We start from the raw sequence: 12,917 nt of genomic DNA, 5'->3' as shown, positions 1-12,917 counted from the left end.
TCGGAAAACTGAAGAGTCTAGACCGGAACCCAGACGACTCGAGCTTCTCGAACGAGACGAAAGGGAATGTCGAGGACACGGATATAATTTCGCTTTCTACCGAGGAAAAGCAGGAGGAGGAACCAGCGATTGGAATGCGAAAATGGCGCAGCATGTGCGAGAACATGGATGAGTTGAGTAATGATTACCCGAAGAAGAAGAGTCACTCCGAATCCGAAATTTCAAAGGCTGGACTCGACAACGACGACTCGCTTTCTGAGGTCTTCATCAGACGACTAGAGAGATCTAAATCGATGATAGACGAGATCTCGAGCAGTGGATCGTGCCCTAAGGACCTCGCAGACAGCGAATCGCTCAGCGAATGTCTCGTGGACCGACCTGGGGAGATCGAGGAGGAGACTTCTCTGAGGTGCAACGTTTCATCTGACTCGGATAACGATCCCGAGATCAGTAAGGATTCCGCGGAACCTTCCAGGAAGGTATCGAACGGTTCATCGATTGGCTCCCCTATCCTTGCCTCGTGGAAACTGCTCGATCGGCTGAACTTCGTGAGAAGAGCCGCAGAATCTCGAGCACCGAGTCCGAGGAAAAGCGAGTCTGACGATCAACGAAGTGACTCGAACAGGCGCGACGAAGATCCTCGTAGCATCGATTCAACCGATTTCTCTCGGGACTTCGACCATCTGTCTTATAGGGCTCCGAACATCCAAATGTCTTCCACTTGGAATACCTCGAATGCGCCGTCGAAGAAGTCAGGAGTAGCTAAACCTGGCGATGTCATCGATCGCAGTGGCGTGAATTTTTCATCGAATTCTCGCAAGAACATCTGCTCGACGGGCTCCAAAGACTGTGACAGGTCCAAAGTAGCCGATAACGCGGCAGGTTACTTCACGGATTTAACTGGACAAAATGTACAGACGTTGGGGCAAGACACGCACGATTCGTCGTGGAGCGTAGAGGATGACGACGTTTTCGAGGATGCGGTGGAGTCTTGTCGAACGAGAAGCGGCTACCGGTCCTTCTTGCAGAAGATGGCCGACAGAGAGGCTAGGTGTTCGCTCAAGCGGTCGTCGGATTCTTCAGATGGGAAAACGTCGGACGAAAGCGAGGGCGAAAGAGAGAAATTAACGAAGAAGAAAGATAACTCGAAGGATCTATGTTTTACTTCAAAATCGGCGTGTGAGCAGGAGAATAAAGTTGTGAAAACTAAATACGTCAGGAAGAAGATGGTGGTACCCGTGAGGGGTGTGCCAGGTAATCCAGTGTCGTCGTATGAATTTTCGGGGCCTTGGGCTCTTGGTCCTTTGATATTACTCTGTCTTGTCTTGTCTTCTTGGTAGATTTTAGTGGTAGATTTATATGGCCATCTTCTGTTATTTTATAGAAATTCTGAGGATCGTGAAAATTTATATAGGTAGTATTTAAAATTAGGAATTAATATAAATATAAAATTTTCCAGTAGGAGAATTCCAAGCTTTGGTGATCAAAATAGAGAAAATCGTAAAACTATTAAATTATTTCTCAGGGAATGACAAACATTCGTACCGAGTGTACGAAGAATCAGGTACAGGGTGCATAGAGAATTAGTCTGTAGGAAATAGCAACTTTCGAAACTTTTGTACAAGGAATTGCTTGACTTGGGAATACAGGAAGTCGCAGTTAAACCGATATTCGATTAAGGCTCCAAATTCGTCATTTCCTTAGCCGGCTTCTATCGACGGGATAATTCAATTTAGCGATCAGACGTTAGGCATATCGTGAGTCTTTAAGTGATTCTATCTCAAAGTTTAGCTCGTCGATAGTTTAGAATTATATGGATCACTTTGCCCGCTTCTTTGCCGTGTTTCTAAACCGGATGGAAGAGGTCGAGCTAGGAAGAGCTAGGTTGAAAATAAAAATAAAAATAAAAAGAAAAAGGAAAAAATGGAGGCAGAAAGTTTATTGAACGCCGAGCTTGCAGATAGCTATTATAAATTCCGGTGTGACGAGGCTCGTAAAGAGAGAACGAATAACGGTGTCGATTTATCCGCGTTGCAACGCATAGCGATGTTATCGATGGAAAAGCGGGATTATGGTTCGCGATCCAACGTGCCACCGCGGTTTGTCTTTCTTCTTCGAGCTGCAAACAGCAATTTACAATGGCGGACGATAAGGCAAGCGGCCATAAATCATCCCCGAAGAAAGAGAGGCCGCGAACGAAATGTATGCGAGGCATTAATTGGATAGATAACAGGCTGATCGGTCGCGATAACGTTGCCGCCTGGTGGCTCGATCAATATTTATCAATAGTTAATTACACCGCGAATTACACCGGCGAGCGTAAGCGCGAAATACGCCCAGCCTGCAAAGTAACGCGAGATCGAATCAGCCCGGATTCCAGCTCGGTAATCCGCGCGGAGCGCTCGTTCCAGAGATACCCGGAGATTACCCGACGCTTTTTTCCGGAAACTGTGTCAGATGCACGGCTACGATAAGCTAGCATAATTTCTGCAATGGACCCGGCCGAGCTACCTTCCCACTTCGCGATACGAACCCCGCTTCTTGCCTGATTTCGGCGTCCCTCGGATCGACTGCTTCCGGGCAATCGGCGAACATAGTAGCTGTATCGGTATGGAATCGGAAATGCGAGGTTTCTTGACAAAATTATCAAATGGGGGGAAAAACAAGCGCATATTATCTGATCTAGCAGTTCAGCTTGGCTAGAAGATTTTATAAAATTATGGATTGCACGAATTATTATATGTGAAATTCGCCGATGTCTTTTAACCCTTCGCTAGTACGGGTAGCTATAGTCACTGGGTACGAGACGCTATTTATACAGGATGGGTGACAAAAATTATCCATCGTTTGCAAAAATTAAGCCAGAAATTAACTCCTGTCGTGATAGGCATTCAAAAGTACCAGCGCTCATTCCTATTTAAACGCGATTTTCGTTCATAGCGATGCAATAAAGGCAAAACTGTCCACCATTTAACTAGGGATGTGAGGGTCCCAGGACTGCAACAGCGAGCGTATATATGCGTTTCTCGGCCATAGCAATGCATTTACGTGACCCCTTTCTGTGAGTCCCTCGGTCCTATCAGTTGTTTCTACCGAACGCATATGAGTCCCTGGGCCAAACTGATAATCTCCGCCAAACGCATATATGCGGTGCTCATCTGTAAAGGGTTAAGACAAATGTTGCCGTTCCGCTTAGCTCTCTTCATAAAGAATTACAATTGCTATTACGATGGTCGGTTTTTCTTTTCCTTTTTCCTTCTTCTTCGAAAGACTTGGTCCCAAATGCTAAAGACTGCCAAAGATCGTAATGTTTCCATCTTTGGCACGGCGCTTCGTCCTAAGGGAGGGACTCTGCGGCGACAGCCGTAGAGAAAGGGTTAATAAAGTTTATTCTGAAATGACGTTGACGGCTATTGTGTGTGAGATAGGATGTATTTGACATGTATTTGTTTGACATCGTGACTAACGTTCTAACCAGGAATTTCTCGTTTTTGTTCACAGATGTGCTCTTTCCGCCGTCGCACAAACTGACAGTGGCAGAGGTGTTCGACAAGCGAACGGACCTGCCGCAGCCGGAAGTCCTCAAGCAACACTTTATCCTCGAAGGTAGGATCGACGAGGCTGCGGCTCTTCGTATAATCAACGAAGGAGCCGCCCTTCTCCGCTCGGAGGATACTATGATCGAGATCGAAGCTCCGGTCACCGGTGAGTCCTCTCTTCCTCTTTTCAACGTTTTACCTCGCGCTTCCTGCGCGAAGGTCGGATTCAATCGCCTATGAAACGGGCGCGTATCGATCAAATTTACTTCGCGCCTGAAAAAGAAACGGCGAAAGGGGGGAGAAAAAATGGGGGTGAAACAAAAAGGGTGAAAAGGGAGCCGCGAGAGAACCTTTGGAAGAATCGAGTCGCAGGAAAGGACGCATTATATCGTGACACGTTAGAGGGAAAAACGTGAAAGGCACTTGACACAGTTACACGCGGCGAGAAAGAACGATTCCCTGGCTTCGGTGTGCGTTTACACGAGAACGATCGCGACACCGTGAAGGCAGCAAAGTATCGACGCGGTGTTACACCACGTTGCTCTTATTCACCTGTGTACACGTGTGTGTACGAGCTAGTGCCGCGTGCGACGGATGCACGGTTGAGCGGTTCGTTTCGTCTGATCCAATAAGGGTAGCTAGATCGATTCCGCTCGTGTGGACCGGCCTTAAACCCTCGACCGGCTAGAAAAGCGAGGCCTCGACGCTTCGAGGCCTGCCTGCCTGCCTGCTGACGCGTTTCTCCGTTTTAACGCCACGCTCAGGCTCTCTCTTGCCTCTTCTCCTGTCTTGCCACCCCTTTTACCCGTCTCTGTTGACACTTGGCTCGAGTGTCGAGTGATCGCGATGGAGTTTTCGGATCGGGTTCTGGATCGTTCGGTGATACCGCCCGGAGGACCACCAATAGCTCCCCAAGGATCAGGAAAGGGTGATTAGTTCTCGTAGGACATTCGGCTTAACGCGTTAAGTGCCACACGTTAAGTCCCTAGAGACCGACGTTAGACTTTTCGTTCGGGCTCAGTCGAACCTCAGGGACCGGTCGCAGAGTTTAGATTCCTATTACACGATCGCATGTGTCAGTTCTTGCTCACTGATTGTGACACTAAATATTTTACTTAGGCAACATCGGTTTTTGTTCAGTCGAGGTTTAAGGAAAAGAATACAGTATTTTTAAAAAACTTAATGAAATATATTAACACTATGCCGTCCGGTGGCACCATGTTGGTGTCATGCGAAAACTATGGGCAAATGCCGATGACAGCACGTTGGTATCATGCGTAAATGAGTCAGTCCTACTGACGCCAAAAGAATCCCGATTAGACGTGAGGACGATATAGTGTTAAAACAGGATAAACAAAGGCGTGGTTTGGATCTAGAATCGTTACAATGCTAACTTTTGGTGTTAAATTCTTCGCCATCTTTGGTCCTAACGTTTGGGAATTCCTGTTGCGACAATTGGTACAGTATCTCCGAGTTTTATGAACACTTTGCCCGCTACCACTGGTCTACTTGATGACCGAGTCTGGGCCTGAACGGAACAACAAGCAAAACGTGCTGGACTCTTAACGCGTTAAGCAAGTGGGAATTATAGTATCCCAAGTGACGAATCGCGTGGAGGATCGCGTCTAGTCCGATTTCCAAGATCGTCGAGTAAAATCGAGGTGTATCTTGCCGCATATAATTACTCTCGAGTAATTTCGATCGGCTAATTAGCTATTCGACATGGAGATCTTTGGTATCCGAGGAAATCGCTCGCGTGGAAGCCAGGATGATTAAGCCCCCCTTCCCAGCTATTAAACTTCATCTGAAACAAGTAACGAACCGGTAAAGAAATATCCTGGAGGATGGAAAAATACCGAAACGCGGGTTCCGAGTGGTGAAGCGAGGAAACGAAGGCAGGATTCCCAGGGAACTGGCAGCCTGGATCTTTTCCAGTAAATATGTCCCTATGAGCGAGCTTCCTCGCTAATTAGTTCTACTTTGCCATGATCTATTAGTTTTGCAGCAGTTAAGAAGCATAATCCTCCGACACCTTGCTTTTCACCCCTCTTGGCAGCCTTCCATTCTTGCAACTTTCTTCTCGCCCTTTTTATCTTCTCCCTCTCTTTCCTTTGATCTACCAGGTTCTCCCTTATGCCTGCAGTTTTTCCACGAAAACTCGCCTTCTCTCTACCGAATCAGCTTTCTTTTGTAATTCCTCCGAGTATGCTCCTGGTTCTCGCTTTTTCCCCGGAGGTCAGCCGCCAGCTCTCCGAGTCTTCCGTTTCCTCCGTTTCTTGACCTTCCACCTACGCCTGGCCGACCTTTTTACACCGTTTCGCCCCCTCTCTTACACCCGTTCCTCCTCGTTCATCCCCGACAAAACGCACTCGCGGGGAACCAGCGCAAAACCAGCCACTCGAGGCTTCTGGCAAACGTTTTTTCCACCCTTTTCTCTCCCCCGCGGTCTCTCGCAGTTCCACGTGTCGGCGGATAATAGCGGATTAATTGGGGCGAGCGATGAAAGGCAACGTTTTTTCGAATTATTCTCCGGCGCTTCGAGTACGCCGGAAAGTGGAGGAGAAAAGTCTCTCGCGCGAGAAACGGTGTTCGCGTTATTCGTTATTTCTCAGTTTCGTGCTCCAGTTGGAGAATGGTCTAAATGGCTCGCGAGCTGAATTGACACCGACTGGGATTAACCGGCGAATTTTGCCAATTCGTTAACCAACCTGTTTTCATCTAGCTAGTCTACCCGATGTCAGTATAGTATCCCCTAACGATCCATCGTTTGCTGTTGTTCTAGCATTGGCAGTTGACATTTTGACAGGCAGCCAGTTTTCATATAGGACGCTCAGGGGACCATAACAAAATTTTCATTACTCTTAGTGTATCCTAAGAATTCGGTGGATCTTAGAATTTTTTTATTTTTTAACACTTGGGACGCTCAGGGGACCACGATAAAATTTCCATTATTCTTAGTATATTCCTGGAATTTAGTGGATTTTAGAATTTTTTTACTTTTTAACACTTGGGACGCTCAGGGGGACTACGATAAAATTTCCATTATTCTTAGGATATAGGGATGAATTATCAAGCATATGGCAAAGAAAAAAGAACGATGCAAATTATTAATGTTTTCTATTAAAAGCGATCTGTTTATTTACGTTGTTCAGATATTAAAAAATTGGTTAGAATAAAACAAATATAAATTTAGAAAATTAGTATCGCCAGACACAGGTGACCATCATGGTCTCACTGAGGAGTCAAGTGTCGGTCACTGATGACCACCATGACAATCAACGTGTTAAATGATCGTGTATCAGGATTTTGAGGGTGGTCTTTGCTTGGTGATATTGTTGGACAAGAAAATAAGCAACATCGTCGATCGGTAGAGATCTGTATTATTGGCATGAGGGTAGATTTTTGCTCTAGTGTCTACCATGGTAATCGGTTGTTAGACAACCATTTTTGTTGTTGCCTTGCTTTATTTATTAATAAATATACACATATTCTCCCAAATTCGTACCGCGTTACTCTTGATTATCCTAATTCCAACAGATATTAATTAAAGTGATATAAAATTAATTTCTTCAACATGCTTGCAATAAAAATTCCGAAGTGAGGTATTTGACTAGTTTAGAAATTTTCTTCTTCCTACTGTGTTATATTTTAAGCTATGGTGTTTGAGTCCTCCATAATTTCTCTTGATTTCTAATGACAAAGAGGAGCGAGACCATACAAAGGGACTCGTTAAATTATATTGTATATTCTTCTCGTACAGATGATGACGCGACGTGCCTAAATCGGTACCTTAAACAATAGAATTTATTGAACCCTCGTTCTTGTATATTATATCGTATTTACTTACCCCAGTATCGACTTTTACGTTCCTTAATGCGTATCGCGATTATTGTCCGCATTTCGTCAACTTAGTGGTGCCTGCTTTTGTCCTGCGTGGTACCCTGAAACCACCTTACGCCCCTGTCTCTACGTTCTCTGACCCCTTTCGCCCACGACCCCCTTAATTTTCGATTCCACGCGTTCGACGGCGTCCGACAATGGGACAGACGCGTCCCGACGTCGAACGAAACGAAAGCAACAGCCCCGACGCGGCGACACACCCCTACCCCGTCGCGAATCCTCAATTACGCGCATCAATTAGTTCCATCACGGTCATCTTCACGGTGTCCGCGATTGTTCTGCTGGCACAATACACGCCAGAACACAATAACTCGGATCGATTCGATTCTGTCCTTCGTATCCCCACTGGACGCGCAGCCTCCACCTTTGTGGCGTCGACGGCCACGTCTTCGAAAGGGGTAGTTATTACCTTTGGTCGACCATGCGTCGCGACTTCTATTGCTCCCGATTAATCCACCGCCCCATTCGCCTTTTTATACTTTTCCCTCATTTTTCTCTCCCTTTTTCCCTTCTTTTCCTTTTTCTATATATACGTGTATTGGAAAACGGTGTGGGGGGAGCATAACTTGGCGATGGAACGATTTTAGGAAAGCTTCGTGAGTTTTTCCTGCAATTTTCCACGCTCTTTCTCGTTATAGCGAATGTTTCGTTGTAGTGCAATCTTTCTTTTCCTTTCTCGTGGATTTGGTGCGTTATTTCGTTTGAAATTCGCGTCTGTGATTATCTCCGTGGTCTCGAGGAACAAAAGAGGCCTGTGGGGTGGAGGCAGGAATCGGAATAAATTTCTTTCCTTTTCCTTTTTCTGTATACACGTGTATTGGAAAACGGTGGAGGGGGAGCATAGATTGGTCATAGGACGATTTTAGGAAAGCTTCGTGAATTTTTCGTCCAATTTTCCACGCTCTTTCTCGTTATAGCGAATGTTTCGTTGTAGTGCAATCTTTCTTTTCCTTTCTCGTGGATTTGGTGCGTTATTTCGTTTGAAATTCGCGTCTGTGATTATCTCCGTGATCTCGAGAAACACAAGAAGCCTGCAGGGTGGAGTCAGGAATCGGAATAAATTTCTTTCGTCCGCGACTGGGTTTTTAAGGAAATCGTGATAGAAAATCTCGTACCACTTGGCCGGGACACGGTTCATCACTCGAGATACGGCATTAAACGAGCCGGCGTTACTTCCTCCGCGTAGAAATACTCCGTTGAAAGCTGTTTTTCAAGCTGAAACGTCAAATTAAATGTTTTGGAAGACGAGAATCTCCGCAACTGTTGGAGAGCTGCAAGTGACGTAAAATAAACTCGGTCGAAGAGACTCTCCCAGTCTCTCTCTCTCTCTCTCTTTCTCTCTCTCTCGCTCTCTTCCCGTGGCCTTTGTCGTGGCACGATCGATCGAGAACCACTTTCGAGCGGTGCCTCCGACTCGAAATATCCCCGTGAAAGCAATCGATTCCGCGGCGTCTTCAGCGTTGTTGTCAGAATCTCGGCAGCATCCACTCGGTTACCTAAAAGAAAAGAAAAAAGGGACAAAGGTGCAGTCATTTTGTATTTTCCCTATATCGCAGCGCGACACGCGATCACTGACTTGCAAATTTATAGGCGTGCCGGTGACGTTACAGGTTCCTCCATAAATCAACCCCATCGAGTATGGCAAATTTTTCGTCGCACTATAAAACCCCATTTTTTCCACCCTTCCATAGAATTTTCGAATAATATGCATAACTCTTCCCGTATTATTTCCAAGAACCATAATGTTTGAGTAATTTTTAATTTTAAGGGTTGATCGTAAATCAACCCTTTAGAATACCTCGAACCTTTACACCGCGTGACATAATTCTCTTTTCATATTCATGCTTTAATCGGTTCTCATAATCTTTTTCGAATATTCCTTCTAAAAATTGTAATTTTTAAATCTCGCCAATCGCATAGGAATATTTCGCAAGCTCGCTGAATTTACTCCCTTAGAATATCTCGAACTTTTACACCGTGTGACATAATTCGCATTTCATACCTATACTTTAACCGGTACCTATAATTTTATTCCAATATTTTTTCCAAAAATAAAAATTTCTAAATCTCTCCACGACACAGGAATATTTCACAAGCACGCCGAATTCGCTATGAAAATTTCGCGACGAATTCGAGTCCGAATTAATCCACGATATCAAACCGCGATCCCGTTTCGTAGGTTAACCTCGATCTTGCCAATGAACCGTGTTACACCCATAATTCTTTCCCAATATTCTTTCCAAAAATCGTAATTTCTAAATCTCGCCACGGAATATTTCGCAAGCTCGCCGAATTCGCTTAAATTTCGCGACGAATTCGAGTCCGAATTAATCCACGATATCAAACCGCGATCCCGTTTCGTAGGTTAACCTCGATCTTGCCAATGAACCGTGTTACACCCATAATTCTTTCCCAATATTCTTTCCAAAAATCGTAATTTCTATATCTCGCCACGGAATATTTCGCAAGCTCGCCGAATTCGCTTAAATTTCGCGACGAATTCGAGTCTGAATTAATCCACGATCCCAAACCACGATCCCGTTTCGTAGGTTAATCTCGAACTCATCAACGAACCGTGTTACAAAATTTGCATAAACCTGGTAGAACGTCGATCAATTTCAGCGAGACGTTAGAGCCAGATGTAACTGGAAGAGATGTGGATTCGTTGCCAGGGACGTATAACGTGGTGTCTTTCATCGGTAAGCTTCGCGAATGAAACCATACACGGTATAGTCGTTCGTGGGTGTGTTCTTAATCATCGGGAACGCGTTTTGGCACACGCGTCGCGATCGAGGGTGGAAAAAGGGGAACAACGGCCGAGTGAAATTGCGTTTTGCGCGAGTGGTTCGTCGTCGAACGTGGATGAGGAGGGAAACGGACGAACAGGGCAGGTTTCCGTGGGGCTGCAACATGGCGGAGATGAATTACGAGCGCAATAGACGCAGCAGCAGGTGGATCGGGGGAGAAAAATCGGGTCGAGGGGTGTCGCGTTGGAGGAACGAGCGATTCCCTGGAGGGGTTAGCTTCTTCCGGCTGATTTTTCGGAAAGATTCGCGCGAACGTGATGTCGGACTACGAGTGTAGTATCGTATACTTGTTGGATCTACGAGTGTTTAATTTAGCGGGGGAAATATGGTTTATCTTCGACTTTGCTTATGTTTGAACTTGTGCATGCGTTTTAATGGCATGGTAGAAGAGGAAGGTAAAGAAGAGGCGAATAGTAAAGCAATTACACGCGAATCACGCGATAATGTACAAATAGATTTACTTATTATACAATAGATGTCGCGATTAGTACCATATGTGTGTATTTCGGTGATACTTATTGAACGAAGACTTAAATTTAGAACGTAGGATTGGATTTTTGACACTAGAGCTAGCAATTTCTAATATTTAGCTGTATTTAAGATAGGTAAGATAGCTGTATTTTTCTAATAATTTCTGAAATAGGAAATCCCAGAAGACTGTGAAATTCAAAACGCAGGATTGGATTTTTAATATTAGAACTACCAATTTTCAATAAGTACATAAATACAGTGAACATATTTATTAATTAAAGTAATATAATTGAAATAAATAGGTAGAAATAATTATTCTTCTATCTGAAGAGGAATTGATATTAATTTTGCGAAGGGCAGCTATATTTTTCCAATAATAATTCCAGAAATAGAAAATCCCAAACAAGTCATTTTGATATCCTAGGTAGTTTTAGTATTGAGATAAAAATGCCAAGTATCGTCAATATCGTTATAATGCTAGATATTATGGATTTCATTCGTGGAATAATTAATCGGAGAAAATTAAAAGCGCAGATTTTAATACTGAACCGATTCATATTAATTTGATACTTAATTAATTTCATATTAATTTCATTAATTTAATACTGAACCGAATAGACCGATGGACGAAAGAAGGGAAGAAGGTTCTTAAATAAAATTAAAAAGACAAATCACGTAGACAAGTGATCAAAACGAAAATATTAAATGCGAAATTTTAAATCAAAAATTACAAAATAGCCATTTAAGGCGTGGTAGGCTTAGCGTTAATTATGCATATAAACGGAGCCATTTTAATTTTTATAATTCAAGAATCCGTACTTATTACGCGTGGAATAATAAGAATTCCAAATTCCAAAGCTAACATGCGCAATTAAAAACTGCTTTGGTAGAAATGCCTACGCGCAAGCATTTAAAAATACTCCAAGCCACGAGGTATATTTTTGTGTTTAAAACCGTGGTATTAATGGGAAATGGAAGCACGAATGTCGAACGTGCATATCCACCGATAAAACATCAAAGCAGTTACAAATCCCATAACTGTACAGAGCAACCAGTGAGCAACTGCGGAAAATAAAACGCGCAGATTCCAAACATATACCCACCGATAAAATTTCGAATCTGTTCGCTTGGGTCTCTGTTCGAGATGCGAAAAATGGAGAGAAATTCGAGAAAGGCACCGGAAGCCAGCCTTGCAAAGCCGAATCAGCCGGCGGCACCCAAACACGCGAGTCATTGCCCAGCTTTTCTCGCGGAAAATACCGTGGAAACTCTCCTCGTCAGCCCATTTTCCGATCTCCGTTTCCGCGCGAGACCACGAAGACACACGGCTACCTGGATCGAACACGACGAATTCCTCGGCGAGGAAGATCACGCGCGCTAGTGGGTAATTTTACGAGCGAACGCTTTACGGTCGAGCTGCTGCGCGCGGACGGGCCCCGATAAAGAATTCTCGTCGATAGAAACGGAATGGGATAATAAAGAGAGTCGACTGTAAAACCGTCGAACGTTACGGCCGACAATTCCGCGGAATTGCCTGGAAAATTTTAATACCGACCCCGGCTAGGTCCGAAGAGTCGAAACGAGAGGCGCGGGATTGCTTCCGATGGATTTAGGTGGATCTTTGCGCTGGTTCCTCCGAGTTCTGGGTTAGGAGTCAGGTTAAGAGCTGGTCTCTCATTCCGTGTGTGGTGGAATCTTGTTCGTTGCTCGATATTGCGCTGAGAATTCCTGGAAATCTGTAATTATCATCGGACTAGAGGTTCGCAGGACTATAGGACCAGAGTGGACCATGTTGATGCTGATCCTGACAAAATTCTGCCTGCACTAGACGAAATGACGATATTCGAAGACTCGATTTGTCATTTAGCTTGAGAAATCTCGTGGAACCTACGTTTATTAGGCCCTCGTATCAAAATGTTATTAGATATTCGTTGTGCAATGTGATAGAGGACCTGTGACAGGGTCTAAGTTTCAGTCAGACAGTCTCCTATTCCGTAAATTATATTTTACTCTTCGATGCTCCTCTCTGTTAACCGAAGAATGGAACAGGTTATCCAAAAAGGTGCCATTTTCCAGCCCTATCGCGTGACTCTGTAGGCAAGAAGTCTCAGCTGTTGCTGACATGGATTCTCAGACAGAATGGAAACTGGGATTGTACCTGGCGTTAATAAAGATCAGGATGACAGTTGATTTATGGTCC

General features: G+C 44.5%; 1 protein-coding gene across 4 annotated transcripts in view; it reads left to right on the top strand.

Moving 5' to 3' along the window:
• The window catches only part of LOC108554981 (serine/threonine-protein phosphatase 2B catalytic subunit 3), a 312,798-nt gene that overhangs the window by 109,730 nt on the left and 190,151 nt on the right, over positions 1–12,917 (top strand). For all 4 annotated transcript variants that reach the window (XM_017910442.1, XM_017910439.1, XM_017910440.1 and 1 more), the window contains exon 2: positions 3,502–3,705. In XM_017910442.1, coding sequence (XP_017765931.1) covers positions 3,502–3,705 — 204 coding nt within the window. The remainder of the gene's footprint in view (positions 1–3,501; positions 3,706–12,917) is intronic.

This window comes from Eufriesea mexicana, unplaced genomic scaffold, assembly GCF_001483705.2.
Source record: "Eufriesea mexicana isolate 0111107269 unplaced genomic scaffold, ASM148370v2 scaffold100, whole genome shotgun sequence".
Taxonomy (NCBI): domain Eukaryota; kingdom Metazoa; phylum Arthropoda; class Insecta; order Hymenoptera; family Apidae; genus Eufriesea; species Eufriesea mexicana.
This window is presented reverse-complemented; position numbering and strand designations above follow the sequence as displayed.